Source organism: Plecotus auritus (assembly GCF_963455305.1).
Source record: "Plecotus auritus genome assembly, chromosome: 1".
In the NCBI taxonomy this organism is placed as follows: Eukaryota; Metazoa; Chordata; class Mammalia; order Chiroptera; family Vespertilionidae; genus Plecotus; species Plecotus auritus.
In genome coordinates this window covers 237,090,380-237,113,643 of record NC_137770.1, presented here as the reverse complement: position 1 = coordinate 237,113,643, position 23,264 = coordinate 237,090,380, and the positions used below count along the sequence as shown (strand labels likewise).

The 23,264-nt window shown below is 39.8% G+C and overlaps 1 protein-coding gene across 7 annotated transcripts in view; it reads left to right on the top strand.

Annotated features, from left to right (window-relative positions):
• Positions 1–23,264, top strand: part of SLIT2 (slit guidance ligand 2) — a 359,996-nt gene that overhangs the window by 281,018 nt on the left and 55,714 nt on the right. For all 7 annotated transcript variants that reach the window (XM_080648170.1, XM_080648169.1, XM_080648167.1 and 4 more), the window contains 6 exons: positions 1,139–1,210; positions 2,621–2,692; positions 4,739–4,810; positions 7,689–7,852; positions 22,673–22,797; positions 22,949–23,046. In XM_080648170.1, the coding sequence (XP_080504296.1) occupies positions 1,139–1,210; positions 2,621–2,692; positions 4,739–4,810; positions 7,689–7,852; positions 22,673–22,797; positions 22,949–23,046 (603 nt within the window). The remainder of the gene's footprint in view (positions 1–1,138; positions 1,211–2,620; positions 2,693–4,738; positions 4,811–7,688; positions 7,853–22,672; positions 22,798–22,948; positions 23,047–23,264) is intronic.

Genomic DNA, 23,264 nt, shown 5'->3' with positions numbered 1-23,264 from the left:
TTAAAAAATACAGGAAAACACTTTGTAAGAAGCATCCATAGCCTGTTTGGATAACAAACTATGAAATTAAGGAAAAAGGAATACCCTCCAAGGCGCCTTGTTCTGCCCTAGTTATTTGTTTAACAGCAGCAAGAAGCATTTACATGCATTTTGTTCTGTTAAATAAACCATTAAATTGCTGCAGTTTCCAAAGGGTCACTTCAGCAGAATCGGGTCATTTGTGGGACAGTGCATGATTATTTAAAACCAATTTGAAAACAAAAATGAGAATTTGTAGATCCACTAGTGGTTTTACCAAGGAGTCATTTTGCTGATATAGATATATTTATTTCCCTTTAAAATGTAGGTATAGTACTTCAGCAGTTGAGAACATGGGTTTTAGAGCTTCCATAACATCCCTACTATTTTCATAATTTAATTGGTCCATTTTAGTGATATTTTTGCTGCTTTAATAAAGGAATGGATAGTTAGCTATTCTGGATCTTGCATTTAACGATTCATATATTTTACTTCAGAAAAATTTAGTGAATATAAATACACACACATAAATGAACATAAATTAAACCCTAAATTATTTATTCATGAATCTTCCTGTTATTTATATATTTGGTTTTTAAAATATGTTTTTATTGATTTCAGAAAGGAAGGGAGAGGGCGAGAGAGATAGGATATATTGGCGAGGATATATTCCCAAGAAGATAAGTATGTGTGTAACTGATGGAACTTTCAAAGACATAGGATTTTTTTCCCCTCATACAATGTGTCCATTGTAACTGGCCTCCACATACCTTTGTTCTGGGACCAGGCAATAGTCACAGGGTCTGGGGAAGGTCACGAGTCTTACAGGAGAGAGAGGAGGAAGGACATGGGAAAAGTGAGCTCACTCTAAATCTTTTCTGAAGTGAAACTGGCTCTGGTGCCTATACCTCATTGGCCAAAGCAAGGCGCATGAATCGTCGTGAATAACATTATAGTGTATTCCAGAAAGTTGCCTGATGTCTTGTTATTTTCAGAAAAAAGCTGAGCGCTAAAATTGTTGCTATGACCTTGAACAAAAAGACGTTCTCTTTCTATGAATCATGAATATTTCCATTTCTGTGCTAACAGTAGACTCCATTTCCTTCTTTTTCTCTTTCAGAGACTTAAGTAACAACCGAATAAGCACCCTTTCTAACCAGAGCTTCAGCAACATGACCCAGCTCCTTACCTTGTGAGTGTGAAAGTGCGGTACTGAATTTCAATAATTCACTGGGCACCGTGCATTTTCTAGGCACTGGACATTCCTGGTAAACAAGACAGATAGTGTTTTTACCCTTGAGGAATGTAAATACTTGCTGGGAGAAACAGACAAATAATACATCAATCAGCCAACAAACACAGACATTACAAAAGGTGTTGGGTTCTATAAAAGACAGAAGGGATATTTACACCTGTGGTGGGGTTAGGAGAGATGCTTAAGCAAATGTATGCAGAAGGTCACTTTCAGGAGGGCATAGTTGACGCATCAGCACCTGTGGAGTTAGGAAGCCTTCTGGTCTGTACTTAGGAAATATATAGGTGGTTTCATAAAACAGTACAATATTTTTTTAAATACTAGAGGCATGGTGCACGAAATTTGTGTACTGGGAGGGTGTCCCTCAGCCCAGCCTGCACCCTGCGGAATCGGGCCTAAACTGGTAGTAGGACATCCCTCTCACAACCCGGAACTGCTGGCTCCTAACCACTTGCCTGCCTGCCTAATTGCCCCTAACCACTTCTACCTGCCAGACTGATCGCCCCCTAGCCACTCCCCTGCCAGCCAGATCGACGCCTAACTGCTCCCCTGCCAGCCTGATGGCCCTCAACTGCCCTCTCCTGCTGGCCCAATGGCCCCCAACTGCCCTCCCCTGCTGGGCCCAATTGCCCCCAACTGTCCTCCCCTGCTGGCTCGATCACCCCCAACTGCCCTCCCCTGCAGGCCAACTTGTGGTGGCCATCTTGTGGTGGCCATCTTGTGGTGGCCATCTTGTGATGATGTGGGGGTGACCATCTTGTGATGATGTGGGGGCAGCCATCTTGTGATGATGTGGGGGCAGCCATCTTGTGATGATATGGGGGCAGCCATCTGTGGCAGCCATCTTGTGATGACATGAGGGTGCGAGGGCCACCTAGGCTTTTATTAGTACAGGCAGTCCTCAGGTTACATCAGACTCGACTTACGTCGTTTCGTGGTTACGTCACCATCTCCCATTTACAGTATTTATAAAAAAAAAAAGTTCCGTTATTTCTAGGTATGTACATATGTGCTTTATGTTTTTTATTTATTTACCACAAGTAAAGGTCAGGAATTGTTATCTTTCTTTTAAATTTTGTTACTGTGTCACTTCATTACTGCTGTGTATGTGCTCCATGTGAGTGACGTAGGTGCTTATGTAGGTGAGTTCCAACTTACGGCAAAAAAACGAGTTATGTCACGCGAATATCCGACGTAACCCAAGGATTGCCTGTATAGATTATGTGTCAATATTCTCAATTTATAATATACTAAAATAACCTTCTTCTTAGCCACTTTATTTTAAAAATGACATCCGGCCCTTTTGGGATGCCTGAGTAAGACCACTTGGCTTCTATATGCTTTCAGGATTCTTAGTTACAACCGTCTGAGATGTATTCCTCCGCGAACCTTCGATGGATTGAAGTCTCTTCGATTACTGTAAGCATCTGATGTTCAACATAGAAACTCTTCTCAGGGATTGAGTTGTCTATTTACTACTGGCTTAACTGCTTTGTCGATCCTGGGGTGTGTTCGGTTATATGCATTAGGATTTACTACAAATTTGGAAACCATATCTAACTACATCATTGTTCATCAGCTTTAATTTGGACAATATTAATTTTCTCTTCTGTCATGTTTTTGCTGTAGTTGTTTATTTGATAATATACAATATTTAGAGGTATGCTTTACATAGAGTCAACTAATTTTGAAATAAATGTAGGAAATGTTGTCTTTGCTGATTACATAATAAGTGAATTTTTAAAGTATATAAAGTAAAACATGATCCTCAAGCCCAGTACCCTCCCCAAGAATTTATCAATATCCAATTTGATGTTCTTTTCTGGTCCTTTCTTATACACATTTGGTTTTTGTTTGTTTTTGTTTTTAATAAATTTTTCTTGATTTCAGAGAGGAATGGAAAGAGAGAAAGAGAAATATCAATGATGAGAGAGAATCATTGAACGGTTGCCTCCTGTACACCCTCAACTGGGGATTGAGCCCACAACCCGGGACCAGAATCGAATCCGGGACCCTTCAGTCCACAGGCTGATGCTCTATCCACTGAGCAAAACTGGCGAGGGCAACACATTTGGTTTTTTTGATGATATACATATTCCCTGGCTATATCAATTTTAAAAGCCATAATAGGAATTGTTCTTTTTTGGTCACATCTTTACTATCATTTGTTTCACTTCCAAATTTTCATAATTCTGTTCATCACTCTAAAGAACAGCCCACACTTTGGTAGAAATGTGCTAGTATTTCAGCAGTGATTTGCGGGGGAAGTTAATGTCAAGTGTACTGGGAGAATACACAATTTACAAATTTATTTTTTCCACCAACTATTTAATAGAGTATCTGCTTTAAAGCACTCCTGAAAATATTGGATATTATCAATCCTTTCATTTTCATCATATAACAAAAGCAACTTTATTTCCCCTTTCTGATTTAATTTGCAATTCCAATTACTCGAGCATTTGAATATATTTTGTTTATTGAGCATTTGTGCTGCTTAATCTATGAGTCTGATCATACCGTTGCCCAAGTTTTACTGGGTACTTTGTATTTTCCTTATTAACTTACATATCTTCGTGCATCTAGCATTTGACTCTAAGTTTGCAGGTCTTTTCACAAAGGAATTATCCCTCGTATCTTATATGTGCTGCAAATATTTCTCATCCTGTTCTTTATATGTAATCTTTTATAGTATGAACATATCTTAAATGTTGTCAAAAATTTGTCACTCCTTTTCATTATGGTTACTGAGTTTTACACAATGATTTTGAAAACCTTTCCTATCCTGTTTATAAAACGGAACTCTTCTGTATTTTCTCTTACTACACTTCAGTTTTATTTTTACATTTAACTCTTCAACCTAGAATTTATTTTATGCATATGACTTGAGGTAGGAACTAACTTTTTGCTTTCCGAAATAGATACCAAAGCTATTTATTGACTAGCCAGTGGTTCTCAACCTTTCTAATGCCGCGACCCTTTAATACAGTTCCTCATGTTGTGGTGACCCCCAACCATAAAATTATTTTCGTTGCTACTTCATAACTGTAATTTTGCTACTGTTAATGAATCGTAATGTAAATATCTGTGTTTTCCGATGGTCTTAGGCTCTACAGCAGCAGGGTCACCTAAGACCATCGGAAAACACAGATATTTACATTACGATTCATTAACAGTAGCAAAATTACAGTTATGAAGTAGCAACGAAAATAATTTTATGGTTGGGGGTCACCACAACATGAGGAACGGTATTAAAGGGTCATGGCATTAGAAAGGTTGAGAACCACTGGCTAGTCAATAAATAGCTTTGGTATCTATTTCGGAAAGCAAAAAGTTAGTTCCTACCTAGACCATCTTGTCTGCACTGATTTAAAATGCTTATCATCAACTGAAGTTTCATATACATACAAGGGGATTTTTCTGAACTCTCTGATTTATAGGAAATTTAATTTTTTTTTCTTGTTTTAGTTCTTTACATGGAAATGACATTTCTGTTGTGCCTGAAGGTGCTTTCAATGATCTTTCTGCATTATCACATCTGTGAGTACCTAGTTCGTGATGTGGATTTAGGCCAGGGGTGGGCAAACTTTTTGACTCGAGGGCCACAATGGGTTCCTAAACTGGACCAGAGGGCTGGAACAAAAGCATGGATGGAGTGTTTGTGTGAACTAATATAAATTCAAAGTAAAGGAGCGGAGAGGAGAGCAAGAAAACCGGATAGAATAGCCGGATCCGGCCCGCAGGCCGTAGTTTGCCCAAGGCTGGTTTAGGCTCCAACTGACCCTGGCAAGCAAGTTTGCAACACGCATCCTCTGCTGTCCCTTTTATTGTCACATCATCACATGTGAATGGTTCCATTTTTAAAAAAAGGTAAAGATTTTCAATGTAGATATGGTGAACTCCACAAGATAGCCTTCATTTATTATTTTGGCCCATACTCCCCATTAGTTGAGTTCTCTTTGCTTACCCAATGTCCTAGCCAATGCCTTTGCTCTTGATGTTCTCTGATGCTAAAATATTGGCTCTCCTTCCATTCAGTCTCTCCAAACCCAGTTGTTCTAAGGCACATCCCAAGTATCACCTCCTCCATGAAGCCTTCCCTAATTGCCTCACACAGGCAAATATTACTCAGCAATGACTATGGTTCCATGCAGAAATAAATGAGGCAGAGATCACAACTCTATAATGTGGTAGAGGGCAATAGCCAAATCCTCACATTTGGGTGAAACACTTTTCTTTGTGTTCTTTGCTATAGCCGCCATTTGTACCTCCATATTTCCTGGAAGTGCAATTTTAAAAATTAAAAATATGGGATAAATGGTGTCTAAAAACTCAGCTGGGTCAAATTTCATGATTCTGTTATTTTCACTTGTACTGTTAAGACCATGGCCAACCTGGACGGAAGTTGGGGGAATGGTCCTAGGAAACACAGCTTTCCTAGGGCAGGCTGCATGGACATTCCTGGGGAGCAGCTCTCTGCTTTGGCTTAAATATCAGTGTCACTGGGCTCCCATTTCCCCAGAGAGGTTGCCTGCCATGTTCCCTCTTGGTTTTGCTCTTCCCTCCCAAACCCACCAAGCCCCAAGATAAGACTGTAGCAAATTGAGAAAGGGGGATGGACGGAGGATAGGAGTTAGTTGTCAATCGTGCTACATCTGAACGTGTCTCATGGGGCTGTGTTCTCCATGCGGGTGTTTGCCCATCTGATTGTTTGGTGCCTACAGTTAATATTCCTTCCAACTAAACAATTAGGTCGCAGGAGGCAAGACCTCCATGTTTTCCATACTTGAACCCCAGCACCTCAAAGTCAACATCAGGACCACTCAGGGTGTCATTTGCCTGAGACACGATGTTAATGAGAGCCAGTAGCTCTGGGTGCATGACTGTGGTGCTCTCTGGCAGACCAGACCGTGCAGCGTAAGAAAGGAAGCAGCCGTCCCATCCGCTAGGTCAGGGTGATGGCACAGGAAGGGCTTCCCTCGGCAGCGTGGCTCGAGCTCAGGGGAACATCCCTTTCGGTGGCCACCCCGCTCACAGTGAGGGCAACTTGAACTTCTTTGTCCTGTGTTCCGTTCACTCATGTATTTAATGTATGCGTTTGTCTCTTACTCCCTAGATTATAAACAGCTCAGCTCTATTCACTTTCTTTGCTGCACCCCTCACATAGTAAGGACTTAGCAAGTGTCACTAAGGAAGAGACCAAATGACTCAAAAACATCATTGTGCTCATTTTTTATTTGAAAAAAGAGTTTGAATCTGACACAGATATGAGCATAACATTTACTCCAGTTTTCTGGTTAGAGTTGGGCATTAAAGTTACAATGTAAAGTATTGTAAAGTATTTTACAAGCATATTTTGCGTGTTTTCTAATAAAACAGTAACTTTAATTTTGTGTAGACTGTAGACCTAAAATGTTATTAATCTGAAGTTAATTATCAATCAGAATTAATCAGTTTTTAAATGCTGATTTATGTATCTCTTGTGCCCAAACTTGGCAATTTTACAAACCCAGTGGTTAACTTATTTGCCCTCAGGTTCATAATCTGTAAAGTGCTTTATTAATACTATTGACATCAGAGAGTTGCTCTTTTGGATAAAATGATGTAATTCATGTAAATACACGGCCTGCCTATGGGATGATGCAGTAAATGTTAGCTATTACCTTGATTACTTTTCTTGTTGCTACCGTTGCTTGTGTGAGTAGGAACCAAAGTTCTGAAATGAAACACTTTGTAAAGGGACCTTCATCCAATGACGGTCTAAATCAGCTCTGGCGAACTAGCATCTCTATTTTCCCAGGCACTTTCTCATCTTTGTACCCATGTGCTCACTGGTTTGTACCCTGGAACAGCCTCACCAGCCTTTCCCACCTACTTGACTCATCTAAAGGCTTAGACATTTTAACCACCAGTCCCCCAAGGAGTTATCCTCTGTCCACAGTCCTCTTGTAAATCCTTCTGCTAGAGCACTTCTAAAGGAAGTGTGTGTGCACGTGTGTGTATAGGTTAATCTCCCTCACAGAAGGCGTTCTTGGGAGTTAAAAGTAATGTAGGCTTCATATTGGGGTCCCCAGAACCCCAACATCATGATTGGGTTCTCATTACATCATTGGCGAATGAAGGAAGTGTTGATCTCCACCCACTGTAAACCTGTCTCTGCAAATACCTGGACACTGTCTAAATTTCAGGTTCTCCTTAACACTAGTGACAATCCACTAAATTTCAGTTGCACATAATCCAGGAAAATGGGTAACCCAATGTCTTCATCTTCTTCTAAGTTGTTTTTGTCAATAAATCTATAGGGAATATCTACTGAGCATCGCTTTATGTTTCCTTAGGAAATAATACACGTACGTGTGTGTGTGTGTGTGTGTGTGTGTGTGTGTGTGTGTGTGTGTGTGTGTGTGGTGTTTTTCAGAGCAATTGGAGCCAACCCTCTCTACTGTGACTGTAACATGCAGTGGTTATCCGAGTGGGTGAAGTCAGAATATAAAGAACCAGGAATTGCCCGTTGCGCCGGACCCGGAGAAATGGCAGATAAACTGTTACTCACAACTCCCTCCAAAAAATTCACATGTCAAGGTATGGTATTTAATCGTTTGTATTTCTGTCAATAAAAATTTGCCATGTTCATTTCAAAAGAAAAAAAATACCACTTGCTGCTAGATTTTAAAGGTATAGCTGAAAAGCCCCAGTAACTACTGTTTCCACCCACTCTTGGGCTCTTGCCCAAGAGCAGTTACCTGAGGCACCCAAGTAAAGAATTAGGCTTTTCAAATAAATTGCAGAAATAGTCCATTGGAAATTACTAAGTTTCTTTAAATTGCATGAAGAAGTGAAGAGTGCAAATTTCTGGAAATTTCTCTCATGGCCTCTAACAAGTGAAATGTTTTGCTTTTGCTTTGTCTGAACATGTGCCCTGCGCCCAGGGCTGCCAGGGCCCTGTGGCTTCCTGACGCCAGGTAAGGAGATGAGCCCCCAGTGTCAGGCCGAACCTCCCCTCTGGCCTCTCGTGCTGCCCTCTTCCTGGGATAATATGGCTGTGGCTTCCTTCCTTCCTTAGGTCCCTTGTTTCCCCTTTGTGTGATGTATTTGTGAATTTGCAATAGCATCTTATTAACAACTATTTTTCTGTTATTACAAGAATAATATATACCCAACATAGGAAAATCTAAAGAATAAATTGTAAACAATAAAAAACATTGCATTTCTGAAAAAAACTAAAAGGAATCATTAATCCCAATACCTAGAGGTAAACATTATTAAACTTGTTTTGTACATTTTACATGTTTTCTAGTCAAATGCATGGGTTTATTTTTTATTTATTTTTAAATATATTTTTATTGATTTCAGAGAGGAAGGGAGAGGGAGAGAGAGAGAGAAACATCCATGATGGGAGAGAATCATTGATCAGCTGCCCCCTGCATGGCCCACACTGGGGATGTAGCCCTCAATTTGGGCATGTGCCCTGACCTCCTGGTTCATAGGTCGACACTCAACCACTGAACCACACTGGCCAGACTCAAATGCATGGATTTAGATTCCTTACTAAAGATGGGATAGAAGTTTACTGTCATTCTTAATTTTAGATTTTCTAGAGGGCCACTTATCATTACTATATGGAGGAGAGAAATTCTTGAAAATTTTAAATGTATAATCAGCAAATGTTTATTAAACATGTTTTATGTGTAAAACTAAATCCTAGGTATCATGGAACATATACAAGTTTGTGTTATGTTCTTGCCTTCCAAGGCTTAAAAACCAAGCTGAAAAGATAAGCTTCCAATGTTTGCACCGTTAGGTGAGAAAAATGTATCTAAGTAGGTCATAGTGTACATTGGGTCACAATGGGTCATAGTGTACAGTGGGTCACAGTAGGTCATAGTGTGCAGGGGGTCACAGTAGGTCATAGTGTGCAGGGGGTCACAGTGGGTTATAGTGTGCATGGGTCACAGTAGGTCATAGTGTGCAGGGGGTCACAGTGGGTCATAGTGTGCATGGGTCACAGTAGGTCATAGTGTGCAGGGGGTCATAGTGTGCAGGGGGTCATAGTGTGCAGGGGGTCACAGTAGGTCATAGTGTGCATGGGTCACAGTGGTTCATAGTGTGCAGGGGGTCACAGTGGGTCATAGTGTGCATGGGTCACAGTAGGTCATAGTGTGCAGGGGGTCATAGTGTGCAGGGGGTCATAGTGTGCAGGGGGTCACAGTAGGTCATAGTGTGCATGGGTCACAGTGGTTCATAGTGTGCAGGGGGTCACAGTGGGTCATAGTGTGCATGGGTCACAGTAGGTTATAGTGTGCAGGGGGTCACAGTGGGTCATGGTGTGCATGGGTCACAGCGTGAAGGCTGAGGCCCCGCCTGACTTATCCTGGGCTAAAACCAGGCTCACTTTGCAGCAGTTATGGAACAGTTTAGCTACACTGTGCCTCAGTTTTCTCCTGTGCAAGCAGAGGCGATGACAGTACCTACCCAAAAGAGCTTTGTTAACACTAGATAAATCATTACATGTGGAATCTTTAATTTAAAAAAGCCAATTTTGCCCTAACTGGTTTGGCACAGTGGATAGAGTGCCGGCCTGCAGACTGAAAGGTCCCAGGTTGGATTCTGGTCAAGGGCATGTACCTTGGTTGCAGGCACAACCCCAGCAGGAGGTGTGCAGGAGGCAGCTGACTGATGTTTCTAACTCTCTATCCCTCTCCCTTCCTCTCTGTAAAATATTAAGTGTATATATATATTTAAAAAGCCAATTTTATAGAAAAACTAAATGGTGGTTACCAGGAGCTGCAGGAAAGGGAAAATGGGGAGCTGTAGGTCAAAGGCTTCAAATTTTCAGTTATAAGAAGAATAAGTTGAGAGGATGGAATGTTCAGTATGATCACAGTACTTAATAATACAACGTTGGCCTGGCTGGTGTGGTTCAATGGTTTGAGTGTTGACCTATGAACCAGGAGGTCATGGTTCAATTCCCAGTCAGGGCATGGGTCAGGGCACATGCAGTCTTGACCCCTAGTTAGAGGCATGCAGGAGGCTGCCTATCAATGATTTTCTCTCTTCATTGATGTTTCTCTCTCTCCCTCTCCCTTCCTCTCTGAGAAAAAATAATAATAATAATACAATGTTGTATAATTGAAAGTTGCTGAGTAGATCTTGAGCAATCTCACCACAAACAAAAATGTTAACTATGGGAAGTGACAGATGTGTTAATTATCTTAATTCCACAATATTCATGTGTATCTCATCATCATGTTGTACACATTAAATATATGCCATTATATTCATCAATTATCCCTCCATAAAGTTGGGGGGGAAAGATTAGTTTAATTAAATATATATGTAAAACACGTTACCTTACATACAGGAAGCACCCAACATAGGTTAACCACTAATTTTATTATAACTCTTCAAAAGACCAACAAACATGATGAGGGACTCTCCATGATTTATTGATTAAAGAAGGGATTTTCAAAACCTATATTTCCTACAAACAATTTTAACTTGGCATCAAATGCTTTTTTCCATAGCTATAAATGGTTGCAAAATATGTCATTTGCAGTGCACTATAATGTTTGACACTTTAAAACAAAATTCTGCCATTATTATTTTAAATGTATTTGGTGGAATCTACATATCCTATCTAATAAAAGAGTAATATGCAAATTGACCATCACTCCAACACACAAGATGGCTGCCCCCATGTGGTCAAAGATCCTGCCCCCATGTGGACACAAGATGGCCACCACAAGATGGCCAGCAGGGGAGGGCAGTTGGGAGGGACCAGGCCTGCAGAGGAGGGCAGTTAGGGGTGACCAGGCCAGCAGAGGAGGGAAGTTGGGGGTGACTGGGCCTGCAGGGAAGGGCAGTTGCGGGGGACCCAGGCCTGCAGGGGAGAGCAGTAGGGGGGGACCAGGCCTGCAGGGGAGGGCAGTTAGGGGTGACCAGGCCTGCAGGGGAGGGCAGTTAGGGGCAAACAGGCTGGCAGGGGAGCAGTTAGGCATCAATCAGGCTGGCAGGGGAGTGGTTAGGGGGTGATCAGGCTGGCAGGCAGAAGTGGTTAGGGGCAATCAGGAAGGCAAGCAGGTGAGCGGTTGGGAGCCAGCAGTCCTGGATTGTGAGAGCTGGGATCGGGCCTAAACAGGCAGTTGGACATCCCTCGAGGGGTCCCAGATTGGAGAGGGTACAGGCTGGGCTGAGGGACCCCCCCCCATGCACAAATTTCGTGCATCGGGCCTCTAGTAACAGATAATTTTAAAAGACAAAAACAAGATCCTTCTTTTTCCTTTTTCCTTGCACTTATGTTTTTCTCCTTGAATTTCAATTTCCAGTACCTCAGAGAATTATATCGTTCTTTGTTACAAAAAAAGTATATATAATTAAAATTTTAAAAAGTTTCCTGCCACCAAAAATCTGTGGGTTTTTAAATTTTTTTCTTTTAAATTAATTATTTCCATTAATACCCGAACCATTGATTGGGACACCATTGATTGGGATAGCAAAATTATTTACCCATATTTTAATATTGTTATTGAAAGTAGAAAGTTATTGGAAATGCTTCTCTGGGATTATGTGCATTGATTGCAAGAGCCTTTGCAGATAACCAGTATTTTACATTGTTCTTTGGTGACTCTGTTTCCTTGGGCAGTGCCCTATGGCGAGTTCCTGGTGGGCTGAGAGGTACCCTATCCTTTGTAAAGCGGAGATGATTATCAAAGGGAAAGTGAAACTGGCATCACTCTTATCTTAGGAATGTTATTGGGCAGAATGGTTTCAGAAAGATTGTATGGGGGAAGTTGAGAAACTGCAGATATATTCTATTACACTTCTCTGTGCTCAAGGATACATGTACTCTATTTTGAAAAATGCTAGTGCTCTCTATATTTCTTAAAGTTCAGAGTTTGCCAGAGATATTTTTTTTGTGGGGGGGGGGGGGAAAGTCATGGTAACACAAATTTGAGAAAAGCTACATACTTATATTCCATCCTTAGAGCTTCCTGGTTCCCATTAATTGATTAAATGTTCTCAAATCCAAACACATGCATGGATACATATATACATACATACAAGTCTGTTTAACTCAAGATTTATCTAACTGACTTACCTTTTTTGTTCATTTGGTTAATGACTATAGAGTCTCAGGTACATTCCATTACTGTCGTGTGAATGAAAATGTGCAGGAGGGGATATTGGCCTATCTGCCTGGTAGAACTTTGTGCAATGATGGAAATATGGTATGTCTGTAATATCCTGTATGGTAGCCACTAGCCATAGTGGTTGTTGGGCACATAATGTAGCGAGTGCAACTGACGAAGTGCCTTTTAAATTTTATGTAATTTAAATATGAATGTAAATCACCACATGTGGCTAGTGGCTACCATACTGGGTAGAAGAGTTGCTACAAGGGCTCAGAGGCAGGTGGCCGTGCAGGGTGAGTGTGCAGGTGTGTCTAAGCCAGCTGTGTGGAGAAGCGGGCGAGTGTAGGACCGTGGTGCTCCTGGACGGAACTGCAGGAGCAGAGCTGAGCAGGAGCCAAGTGCTGGAGGGGTCCCAGGGCCTCCAGGAAATGGTTGAGCTGAGACCGGTTAATTGACAGATGATTTAAGGGCTTAGGCTTCTCAGCAGGACTATGGCAGTTTAGTTTAATATTTACTAAGTTATCAAATTAACCGATTCTATAATGTTCAAGGTGCTACCCTAAGCTGGACAGCAAACCCCATGGGTGTGCACCAGTTGGCCAGCAGTGTAGGCATTCAGAAGTCAACAAATACAGCACAATTGCATTTAGCAGACTTCAGGGTGTACTCACTTTGCTATACCTGAATATAATTAAGGTTCTGGGCTAGTTCAACATTTATAACATTTCCGATTGGATCTCTGCCCACTGCCACTACTACTAAAAATAATAGCGACAGCGAAAGCCAGTTTGTACTGAGCAGTTTGCATTGTGCTGAGAATTTTATGTAGATATGTATCTCTAAATTTTCACATCATTCCTATAGTAGGTACAATTATTTCCGCATTTGAGAGAAGAAAATACCGTAATGTAGTGAGATGATTTAATTAAAAATCACTCAGCTGCTGAGTGAAGGAGCCAGACTTGAGCCCTGTCTGACTGCCGCTGAAGTTGATGTCCTAATTTTCAGTAAAAATATTCTCAAAACAAATTATCACTATAAATAAGATGCCCCGCCACTGTTGAGAAAATGAAAGTTTGAACCACTCACATGCTGCTAGACATATTTACATAATAAATGGATTGGTAGGAGGCAGAGTGTCCTAATTTTCAATTAGAATAATTCAGTGTAGGAAATCTGAGTGCTTAAAAGCGATAAAATGATGCTCCTTAAATACTTTATAATTTGAATTGTTTATATTTTAATGAAACTTTTCCTGTAGTTATGCCAGTTTAATGTGTTTTATTTTATTCATGAAAACATGTAAGTACATACTCCTCTTACTAAGGTTTGGAAATACATAATTTCAATTACAACAAGAAGAGGAATATTCTTAATTGAAGACATGTTTACATGGCTATAATTAAATATAATTTAGGGGGTTTTCTCTGCTAGGAAAGACTGAGCTACTATTTTGAGTAATTAATTTTTTCACAACAATTGTTATCCTACATTTTCAGAGTATTTTTTAATGGTATAATCTCATAGTTTCACCAGAGCAAACTCGTGAGTCCATGGATATCATCAAGCTCCCTTTTTAAATAAAGTTTTAAGATTAAAAACAATGGAAGAAACTAATGAGATGAAATGGATGACCAGAGCATATTGAATTAATAGCCTTTAAAACATTCCTGAGTGGGAAACAAATGGATCTGACTTGTTTTTGTAACCCATAGGTCCTGCTCTCATCTTTCAAATATCAGAGGAAATTAGAATGATTAAGCAGTTCACAATAAGATCGTGGTTTTTGCCCTCCCCAGGTTTTCATTGAGAAAGTCAGCATGGGATGTAGAATATTTTAATGTCTAATATTCCCTGTATTGCTCTTGGTTCAGGAAGATTTAGCTATACAGACAACTAAACAGTTCGTGTTTAATCTGACATACATTTGTTAATCCCTTGAATGGGCTAAAGAGTGAAGAATCTAATGCAAATGAATGATGTGTTCCTTCGTTCTTTCAACAAATATTATTTGAGTTCTTGTTAAGCACCAGGCATAGATAGTTCTAAGGTGTTAAGAATATAACAACAATAAGTAAAACAGAAAAGAAACCCAACTCTGCCCTCATGGAGCTTAGAGTTTATCAATGGGTTTATTTAAATAGATAATTCCAAAACAATATGGTAATTTGGTGATAGGAAAAAATGTGTGTGTGTATACATATGTATATGTATATGTATGTATATATGATATTAATGTTATATATTCAAACCAAACAATTATGGAACTACTAGAGGCCCGGTGTACAAAATTTTGTGCACTGGGGGGGTGGGGGGTGTCCCTCAGCCCGGCCTGTGCCCTCTCATAGTCCGGGACCCCTGCTGGCTTAGGCCCGTTCCCCGGGGAGCAAGCCTAAGCTGGCAGTTGGACATCCCTCTTGAAGTCCAGGACCCCTCGCTCCTTACTGCCTGCCTGCTGTGGAGGCGGGAGAGGCTCCCACCACTGCCACTGCACTCGCCAGCCGTGAGCCCCGCTCAGGGCTTCTGGCTGGGTGGCACTCCCCCTGTGGGAGCGCACTGACCACCAGGGGGCAGCTCCTGCATTGAGCATCTACCCCCTGGTGGTTAGTGTGCATCATAGCGACCGGTCATTCCACAGTTTCGTGGATATTAGGGTTTTATTATATATTTTCGTGCATATTAGGGTTTTATTATATAGGATAACTGATACCACCACCAGACCTATCAGGCCATCGGGAGATTCTTATACTGAGTCAAGTGGAACTGAGAGTGAGATGAGAGGGAAAGGCCCAAATGGGCCCTGTCTGGTAGCCATGAGCTCAAATAAAGAGGCAGAGATATGGTGTCAAAGTTCCTCTTTTCGTAAAGGTCAGCTAAAGGGTCAAGAAAACTTGGGGCTCTTTTGTATCCCATGGTGTTCAACATTTTACATTTTGCCACCACATGGTTGTCTCTTCCTCTAATTTTATATGTTAAGAATCTTCTGGATTCTGGAATTCCTGGGGAAAATTCTGCATCTTCCAGCAATTACATTGTAATATTGTTGTTTTTCTCAGCAAGGGCAACATCTTCTTTTCGGGGGAGTTTTTAACAAGCTGGAGGTCTTTTATGTCTCAAAATTATTGGTTGCTATTGTCTTTAGTGACTGAAATAAAGTATGAAGGCAATTAAATAATTTAGCCCAAATTAGAAATAATTAAAACTCAGTATATAATTTTTAAAGTAGCCTTAGAACTTTGTCATTTTTTTATGTTTTTATTGGCACTACTAGCACATAGTTATAACATTGAAATAACCTTATGTTTGGGGAATTATGATTTTCTTGCTTGCTAAAGAAATATTCAAGTTTGTACTAGTTATTTGCCCCAAACACCATCTTTAAAAAACAAATAAAAACAAATAAAGGAGGGGAGTAAAAGGGGAATGGGGGACATCTGTAATACTGTCAGCAATATACATATTAAAAAATAAATTATAATGAAACAAATACCTTTACAGACTAAAAAATAAACCAGGACTATTTTTATTATACATTTTAAATTTTAAAACACTGAGAAGATTTTAGCAGACATTTATTTTCATAAGTGATGAGAACCAATGATTAGTACTTTTTCTTAAATATATACATCCACATTCTCTCTGATGCAATAATTCCATAAAGTAATTATTGCTATTTTCCATTTGAATGCAACTCAAGAAATTCATTTATTGGCCTAAGGTTGCATGTGTATGTAGCAAATGGCCAAGACAGGTGATTCCAGGGGTGTAATTCCCAGCCTTTGTTTTTTAACCATTTATGAGATTTTTTGTGCAGATTTATGGGCTTTTAACCCCCTGTTATCTCATGACCATCCCCACCCCTCCAATGAAACTATATAGATACCAGCGACTTCCATCTTGACTATTTCAGTGGCTTCTTTAGTTACTTTCATTTGCTCTTTTTTCATCTTAGATAGATAGCTGTTGCCACTACTCTTTCTTGCACATTCTCTTTGCCTTTATTCCTATGCTGACTCCTCTTACCACTCTTTTTTAACCACTCTTTTTTTTTTAAATTTTATTGTTTAAGGTATTACAAACAGTAGTACATATGTCTCTCTTTTTTTTTTCCCCACTGACCACCCCCCGGCCTCCCCTAACACCCAGCACTTGCCCTCGTCTCCCCGCCCCCAGTGTCTTGAGTCTGTTGGTTGTGCTTATATGCATGCATACAAGTCCTTCGGTTGATCTCTTACCCACCCACCCCAATTTTCCCCTACCTTCCCGCTGTAGTTTGACAGTCTGTTCTATGCTTCTTTGCCTCTGTCTATTTTTGTTCAACAGTTTGTAATGTTCTTTATTATCCATAAATGAGTGATATCATGTGGTTTTTTACCACTCTTTAATATTAACACGTGTGGGGTCCTCTCCTTAGCCTTATTAAATTAATTGATCTCAACCTCATGGCTTCAAATATCTAGTCATGACTTTTCTTTTGAACTTCAGATTCATATTCTCACGCACTTAGTGAATTACTCCCCTGATCGCTTGCAGAAACTTAAAACATATTCCAAAACATACATTCCCATTACCCACATCCTCATACAACTGCATTCTGTATTTGATACAAATATGTCTCTAGAAACTCAAGTATTTCACTTGGCTTTGAATTCCCAAAACTTAGCAGAGTGTCCTGCACACAATAGATCCTCAATAAATATCTGATAATTAAATGACTTAATGATGGAATTTTAAAACATGTGATTGATATTCATTCTTAAGAAATGCAATAATGTAATAGCAAGTGGAGTGCAGAATATTTGGTTTTAAATAAAAACCTCCTCTTATTAAATTGTGCCTAACCTCAAATACCCCTTACATTTTATTTTTAGTTGTCTTTGACATACCTCAGACTTCTTACAAGTGTAGTGCTAGATGATTTTGTTATTTGACTCATGTTTCCAAGGGATACCAGAATGAAGGCAGGCTCTGGGATATAGCTAGAAATTTGTGTCTGGGGTTTTCAGCCATAAATCAAAGTGAGATACGATTCTCAGTGGGTGGCAGTACTGGTGTCAGGTGCGCAGCTCGTGATTTGAGTCAAGTAAGCAAGGCTGCCTACAAGCTTTAATGGATTTGAGGTCCGGCAGTTCTTCCATTAAAGATTAAAGTAACTGACAAAGACAAATTGTTAACCAAACTTTCTTTTCATTCCCCTTTGAATTATTAAGCTAAACACACCTCCAGTCCAGATAGCTGATGCTCGAAGGCTCTCTTAAATCACGACCAAGTCTTAAATCAGTCCAGGTAGCCTAGACTAGCCTCTTTCATTTCAATGACATTAGTAAATCCTGTATCCCTGGAGCTAGATTTCTTTTTTCTCCTCTATAACACATATTATCAGGGCTAATGTTTTGGAAATAATTTAACAATTCTTGTAACCAGTTTACTTTGGGAAGGAGAAAAGAATGAAAATCACGAAGTTATATCGAAGCATGCTGTCATTCCTTAAAGAGAACCTCTCCTTTTCCGTGTTGTACTGTTATTTCTGGTGGTTGTCCATACCGAATTTATAAAGCAAACTTGCAGTCTTAAAAATGTAAAATTATTAACTCTGAGTGTTGTTGCTCAATGGATAATTATCTCTTGGCACCCACTTCCATTCCCCCAGGGTTTTGATAATAATAGCCCCTAGGGTTTTCCCAAATTTCAGTAGCTCCTGACATAGACCAAAGGTACTCAGTGAACTTGTGATGAATGAATAAATGGCAAGCTCTAATTTTCCATTGTCTGTGTTAAATTTTGGTAAGCAAGCAGAGGAAGACTGTGTGTCTCCTTTTCAGTAAACCACACATGTTCCCCCATCACCCAATTATTTGGAAGTCTGGGGAAGAGGGTCAGAACTCACTGTGGCTTCTGTGCTAGCTCTCACTGTATTGTGCACTCAAACTTTCATTAGCATCTCATTTAATGCTTAAAACCACCCATTAAAATGGCTGCCAACATTCTCCTAACTTTACACATTTAAGAGACAAATTTAGGTTACTAATTTGGGTTGATGGAGCTCAGATTTTCTGTCCATTACTATGCATTATGCTCAAAGGCTGTTCTAGCCCTGACCGGTTTGGCTCAGTGGATAGAGCGTCGGCTCTGAAGGGTCCCAGGTTCGATTCCGGTTAAGGGCATGTACCTGGGTTGCGGGCACATCCCCAGTGGGAGGTGTGCAGGAGGCAGCTGATCGATGTTTCTCTCTCATCGATGTTTCTAACTATCTATCCTCTCCCTTTCCTCTCTGTAAGAAATCAATAAAATATTAAAAAAAAAAAAAGAAAAAGAAAAAGAAACCATATTATCCTTAAAAAAAAAAAAAAAAAAAAAAAAAAAAGGCTGTTCTACTTCCTGTTCCTTGGACACCTTCTTTTCACCTGGGACTAATCAAATTTGTAAAATCCTGCAAGTGTTGGTTTGCTTCTAGAGAGCTATGCAAATTCTTCACTATTTCATTATGACTTTTTTAGCATCTTCCTTTAACTTTGATACCATCTCCTTATTATGGAAGCAGATTAAAGGTGTCATTCCCCTTGAATAAGAACTTTACAGGAGAGGATCTCAGAGAAAGTGTCCTGAGTGGAAAATGAATCATAAATTGAAGACAAACAGGAGATAAGAGATGGTCTTATAAAAGGAGCAAAATATGGGTAGGAAATGAATGAGAGGAGAGAACCAGATACAAGGCATAGTTGACCCTTGAACAACATGACTTTGAGCTGTATGGGTCCACTTATACATGAGTTGTTTGTTTGTTTGTTTTTTGTTTTTATTTGTTTTTGCGATAAATACCTGTAGTACTTTCTGTCTGCATTTGGGAGTCTGAGGGCAGATTGTGCTCATTGACCTGCGCCATTTTATATAGGGGACTTGAGTACCTGCACATTTTTACATCCACTGGAGGTTCTGGAACAATCCCCATGGTTACTGAGAGACACCTTTTAGGGGAATCAAAACTTATATGCAGATGTTCAGCTGCTTTGGGTTCAGTGCCCCTAACCCCTGAGTCATTCAAGGGTCAACTGTAGTTCCAAGGGATTAGAACATAGAAATAAGATTTAGTTAAACCATGTAAATGTATAAGTCACATTATATGAAGGATGTTTAGTGAGGTGAATTCCAGTCTAAATAAAGTAGGAAGGAAATTAAGGTAGTTGGGCATACCAGAGGATGCTGCTATTTGGAATTTATGTAACTTACAAACAGCTTTTGAATTACCCTTTACTCAGACTTGAGTACTAGAAATAAGAAATTATCATTAAGAGCTGACTTTCAAAGAAGTATTTTTAAAAGGAGACACAAATAGTAGCAACTTTCCAACCTGAGGGAGTTAGAACTCAGTATTTTGCTGTTTTCCCCACCTTGATGTCACCAGAACAGTTCGTGGGTTTAAGAAAGTGCCAGAAGAGACCTGTGTATGTGGTAAAGCTGATTATTTTGATTCCTTTAGCTAAACTGAACACATGCAAGGGGACAATGATCTCCCTTTGTATTCCAGTAAGAATTTCCAGATAGAAAATAATTAAGCAGGATTAGCTATATCAGAAACCAATGCAGTGAACTTACATAGTATATATTAATCCAATACTGTTCAGTGGGTATTTATTAAATGAATCTTGACCTTGTGTTAAACTGGACAGGGCCTATTTCAGCCTGGCAATTTTGTCACCTGCATACTCTATTGAATTCTTCAAAATGTATCCATGTATCCAGTATTTTCCCCACTTTAGTTTCTCATTTAAATAATCAAATATAATTTTTGGAGAATGTCACATTCCATAAAATAAACTCAGAAACTGTCAACCCTCAACTCCTCTATTCAACGACAACCTTACAAGGTTGAAAGCACAGAAATAGACAAAAAGACAAATTTTTTCAAGGTCTTGGGAAGTGGCCAGATGAACGTGTCCAGCCCTAGCATTTGCTGACTTGCCATTTTGCTGGGTGCAGTCTTAGCTGCTTTATCCAATGCCTTTGTTCAAGATTAGATTCTTTTTCCTCCTGGCCTAGCTAAGGAATCCATTACCAGTTAGCTATTTCCTTTCCTATCGCTGATTCTAAGTGTGATAACTTTAGCAAATACAAAGTCACTTATTGTGGGGTATTTCATTAATTTAACTTTCTGCTTTAAGTAACTGCCACCATTCATTTCTGGAATATGCTGAATAGCTACAGTTTTGTCCTTAATTGATAAATAAGTTAGGAGGGGTGAGAAATTGAATTTCTATAAAGATCACTTCAGTGTTAATCTCAGAAATTTCCCAGCTGCAATTTGATATAGAGGCTGCATTAGTTATTGTGGTTTCTAAGAAAAAGTGAAGGGGCCATTGGCAAGGCCTCCCTTAATGGCTAAGGTGTCACTAGAAGTGAACAACACCCCTTCCTGTTAACACCACCGTCCCTAGAACTGTCATGCATTTCAAATGGTTAAATAGGAAGAGGAATCTCTATATTTCAAGCTTCTTATTAATAGAAAAGATGAATAATACAGAGAACTATTCTGTTTTTTTATTTTACTTCAAAAGCATTGTATGTGCTTGGCTGGCACTTCCTAGGGTGAGGGAATGCTATTAAGATATCAAATTTTGCCTGGCTGATGTGACTCAGTGGTCGAGCATGGACCCATGAACCAAGAAGTCACAGTTCGATTCCAGGTCCAGGCACATGTCCAGGTTGCAGGCTCGATCCCCAGTAGCGGGTATGCAGGAGGCAGCCAATCAATGATTTTCATCATTGATATTTCTTTCCCTCTCCCTGAAATCAATAAAGATATATATATAAAGAAAAAAAAAGATAAGCAGTTTTCATGCCCATATTCTCTTTCATACATGAGTTTTGTTGGTATAATAAAAACACAAACATGAACTCTGATCGGTAGAGAAATATGATGAAAGGTACTTTATATGAGCAGAAGTCATACAACTGTTTGGGGAGAGGTCCGTTGGAAGGTTAGAGCAGTGACAGTGAAGGGGAGCATGCTGTACAATCCACTCAAATAACTTCGCTAAAAAGGACATGTGATCAAATGTGATTGCAATTGTCGCTGCTGTTTCAATGAGGATAAAGTCTTTCAGAGAAACCAGTGATAGCAGAGACATAATTAAAATAGTTGTATCCTATATAGTAAAGAGCTAATATGCTAATTAGACCGAACAGCAGAACAACTGTCAGGATGACCTTCTGGACGAAGCTGGGGTTGCGAGGGCCGAACCCCTTGCACGAATTTCATGCATCAGGCTTCTAGTTTTATATATAACGATGTCACCTTGATAGAATGTCCTCATCTGACAGTTGCCAAGAGGCCGTCCAGTGAGGTCTCACCAACAGTGCAAAGCAGCATTGATGGAACGTAGTTTATTGAGGACAGTGCAAGTTCCACACTGTTAGCCATTTATGGGGTAAATATGTGCAACCAAACGAAAAGGGCTGCAACTGAATTTGCTTTGAATCCAAACCTTTTATGGATTATGAGTATTTTTTAAATATATTTTCCCTAAAAGGGGGATAGCAAGTAGAAACCATTTCATTGGGAAAGCCTTCTGGGTGAGGATGATACAGAAATTCCATCCATCACATGCCTGCACCTATGTGCTGGCAAACTGAACTGAACGGATATGAGGGAGGATATAATGGAGATCGTGTGTTTAATTTATTTCCATGTGCATAAACCTGGTGTTTTTTTTAATATCTCCTGTATGAAAACAATACGACTGAACTAATGTTATCAGGGCAGGTGCATGATATTTCATATGTTATTGATAAATTTATATTTTAACTGATTAGTTTCTACTTATTCATAAAACTCACCCACCCATCTCCCAATGTACATGCACACACAGACACACACACAGTCCTCTTTGGGATGGGTGACATGTCTTTCCATGGCAGCTGGCTGAAATTAAGATACAGGCGGTGGCCATGGAGCTCGTTGGCCAGTGAAGGGATTGACCCTGTAACAGTAGCATGATTAACATCAGATACTAACCATCTAAATCAAAACCCAGAGTCCCGCTCTGATGTCGGGGAGTCTCACCATCCCTCAATGAAAAGGCCTCCTATTGCATTATTGCACATAATATGATGATGCTGATTTCTGGTTTTGTCATGGAAGAGACTTATATACAGATATGTGACCAATAACTTTTATACAAAATATACTGTTACATTAAAGCATTAAAATAATCCTAAGTGATCTATAAATAGAAAGCACCAGTTTCTCATATTTTTTTCAATTACTTTTTAGGTCCTGTGGATGTGACTATATTAGCTAAATGTAATCCTTGCTTATCAAATCCATGCAAAAATGATGGCACCTGTAACAATGATCCAGTTGACTTTTATCGCTGTACCTGTCCCTATGGTTTCAAGGTGAGTCAAAGCTGTCATAGGAGCTATGATCTGAAAGCATAGCTCTCATTGGTGGGCCTGCCTTATTTTAGTGTGGTGATAACTACCTTATTTTATTGCGCTAACAACTACTTTATTTACACCCAACTCTGCTTGGCCATTCCTTCTCCAGGGGCAGGACTGCGATGTCCCAATTCATGCATGTATCAGTAACCCATGTAAACATGGAGGAACTTGCCACTTAAAAGAAGGTGACAAAGATGGATTCTGGTAGGTCATTCATTAGTCTGTGATCTGTGTCTGAAGTATTGGAGCAAGAATAACTAAGCAAACACACCTTCTCCTTTTCAAACCTGGGAACTTTATTTTAAAACTAGAGGCCCAGTGCACAAAATTTCAGCCCAGCCTGAACCCTCTCCAATCTGTGACCCCTCAAGGGATATCTGACCTAAACAATAGGATCGGGCCTAAATGAGCAGTCCGACATC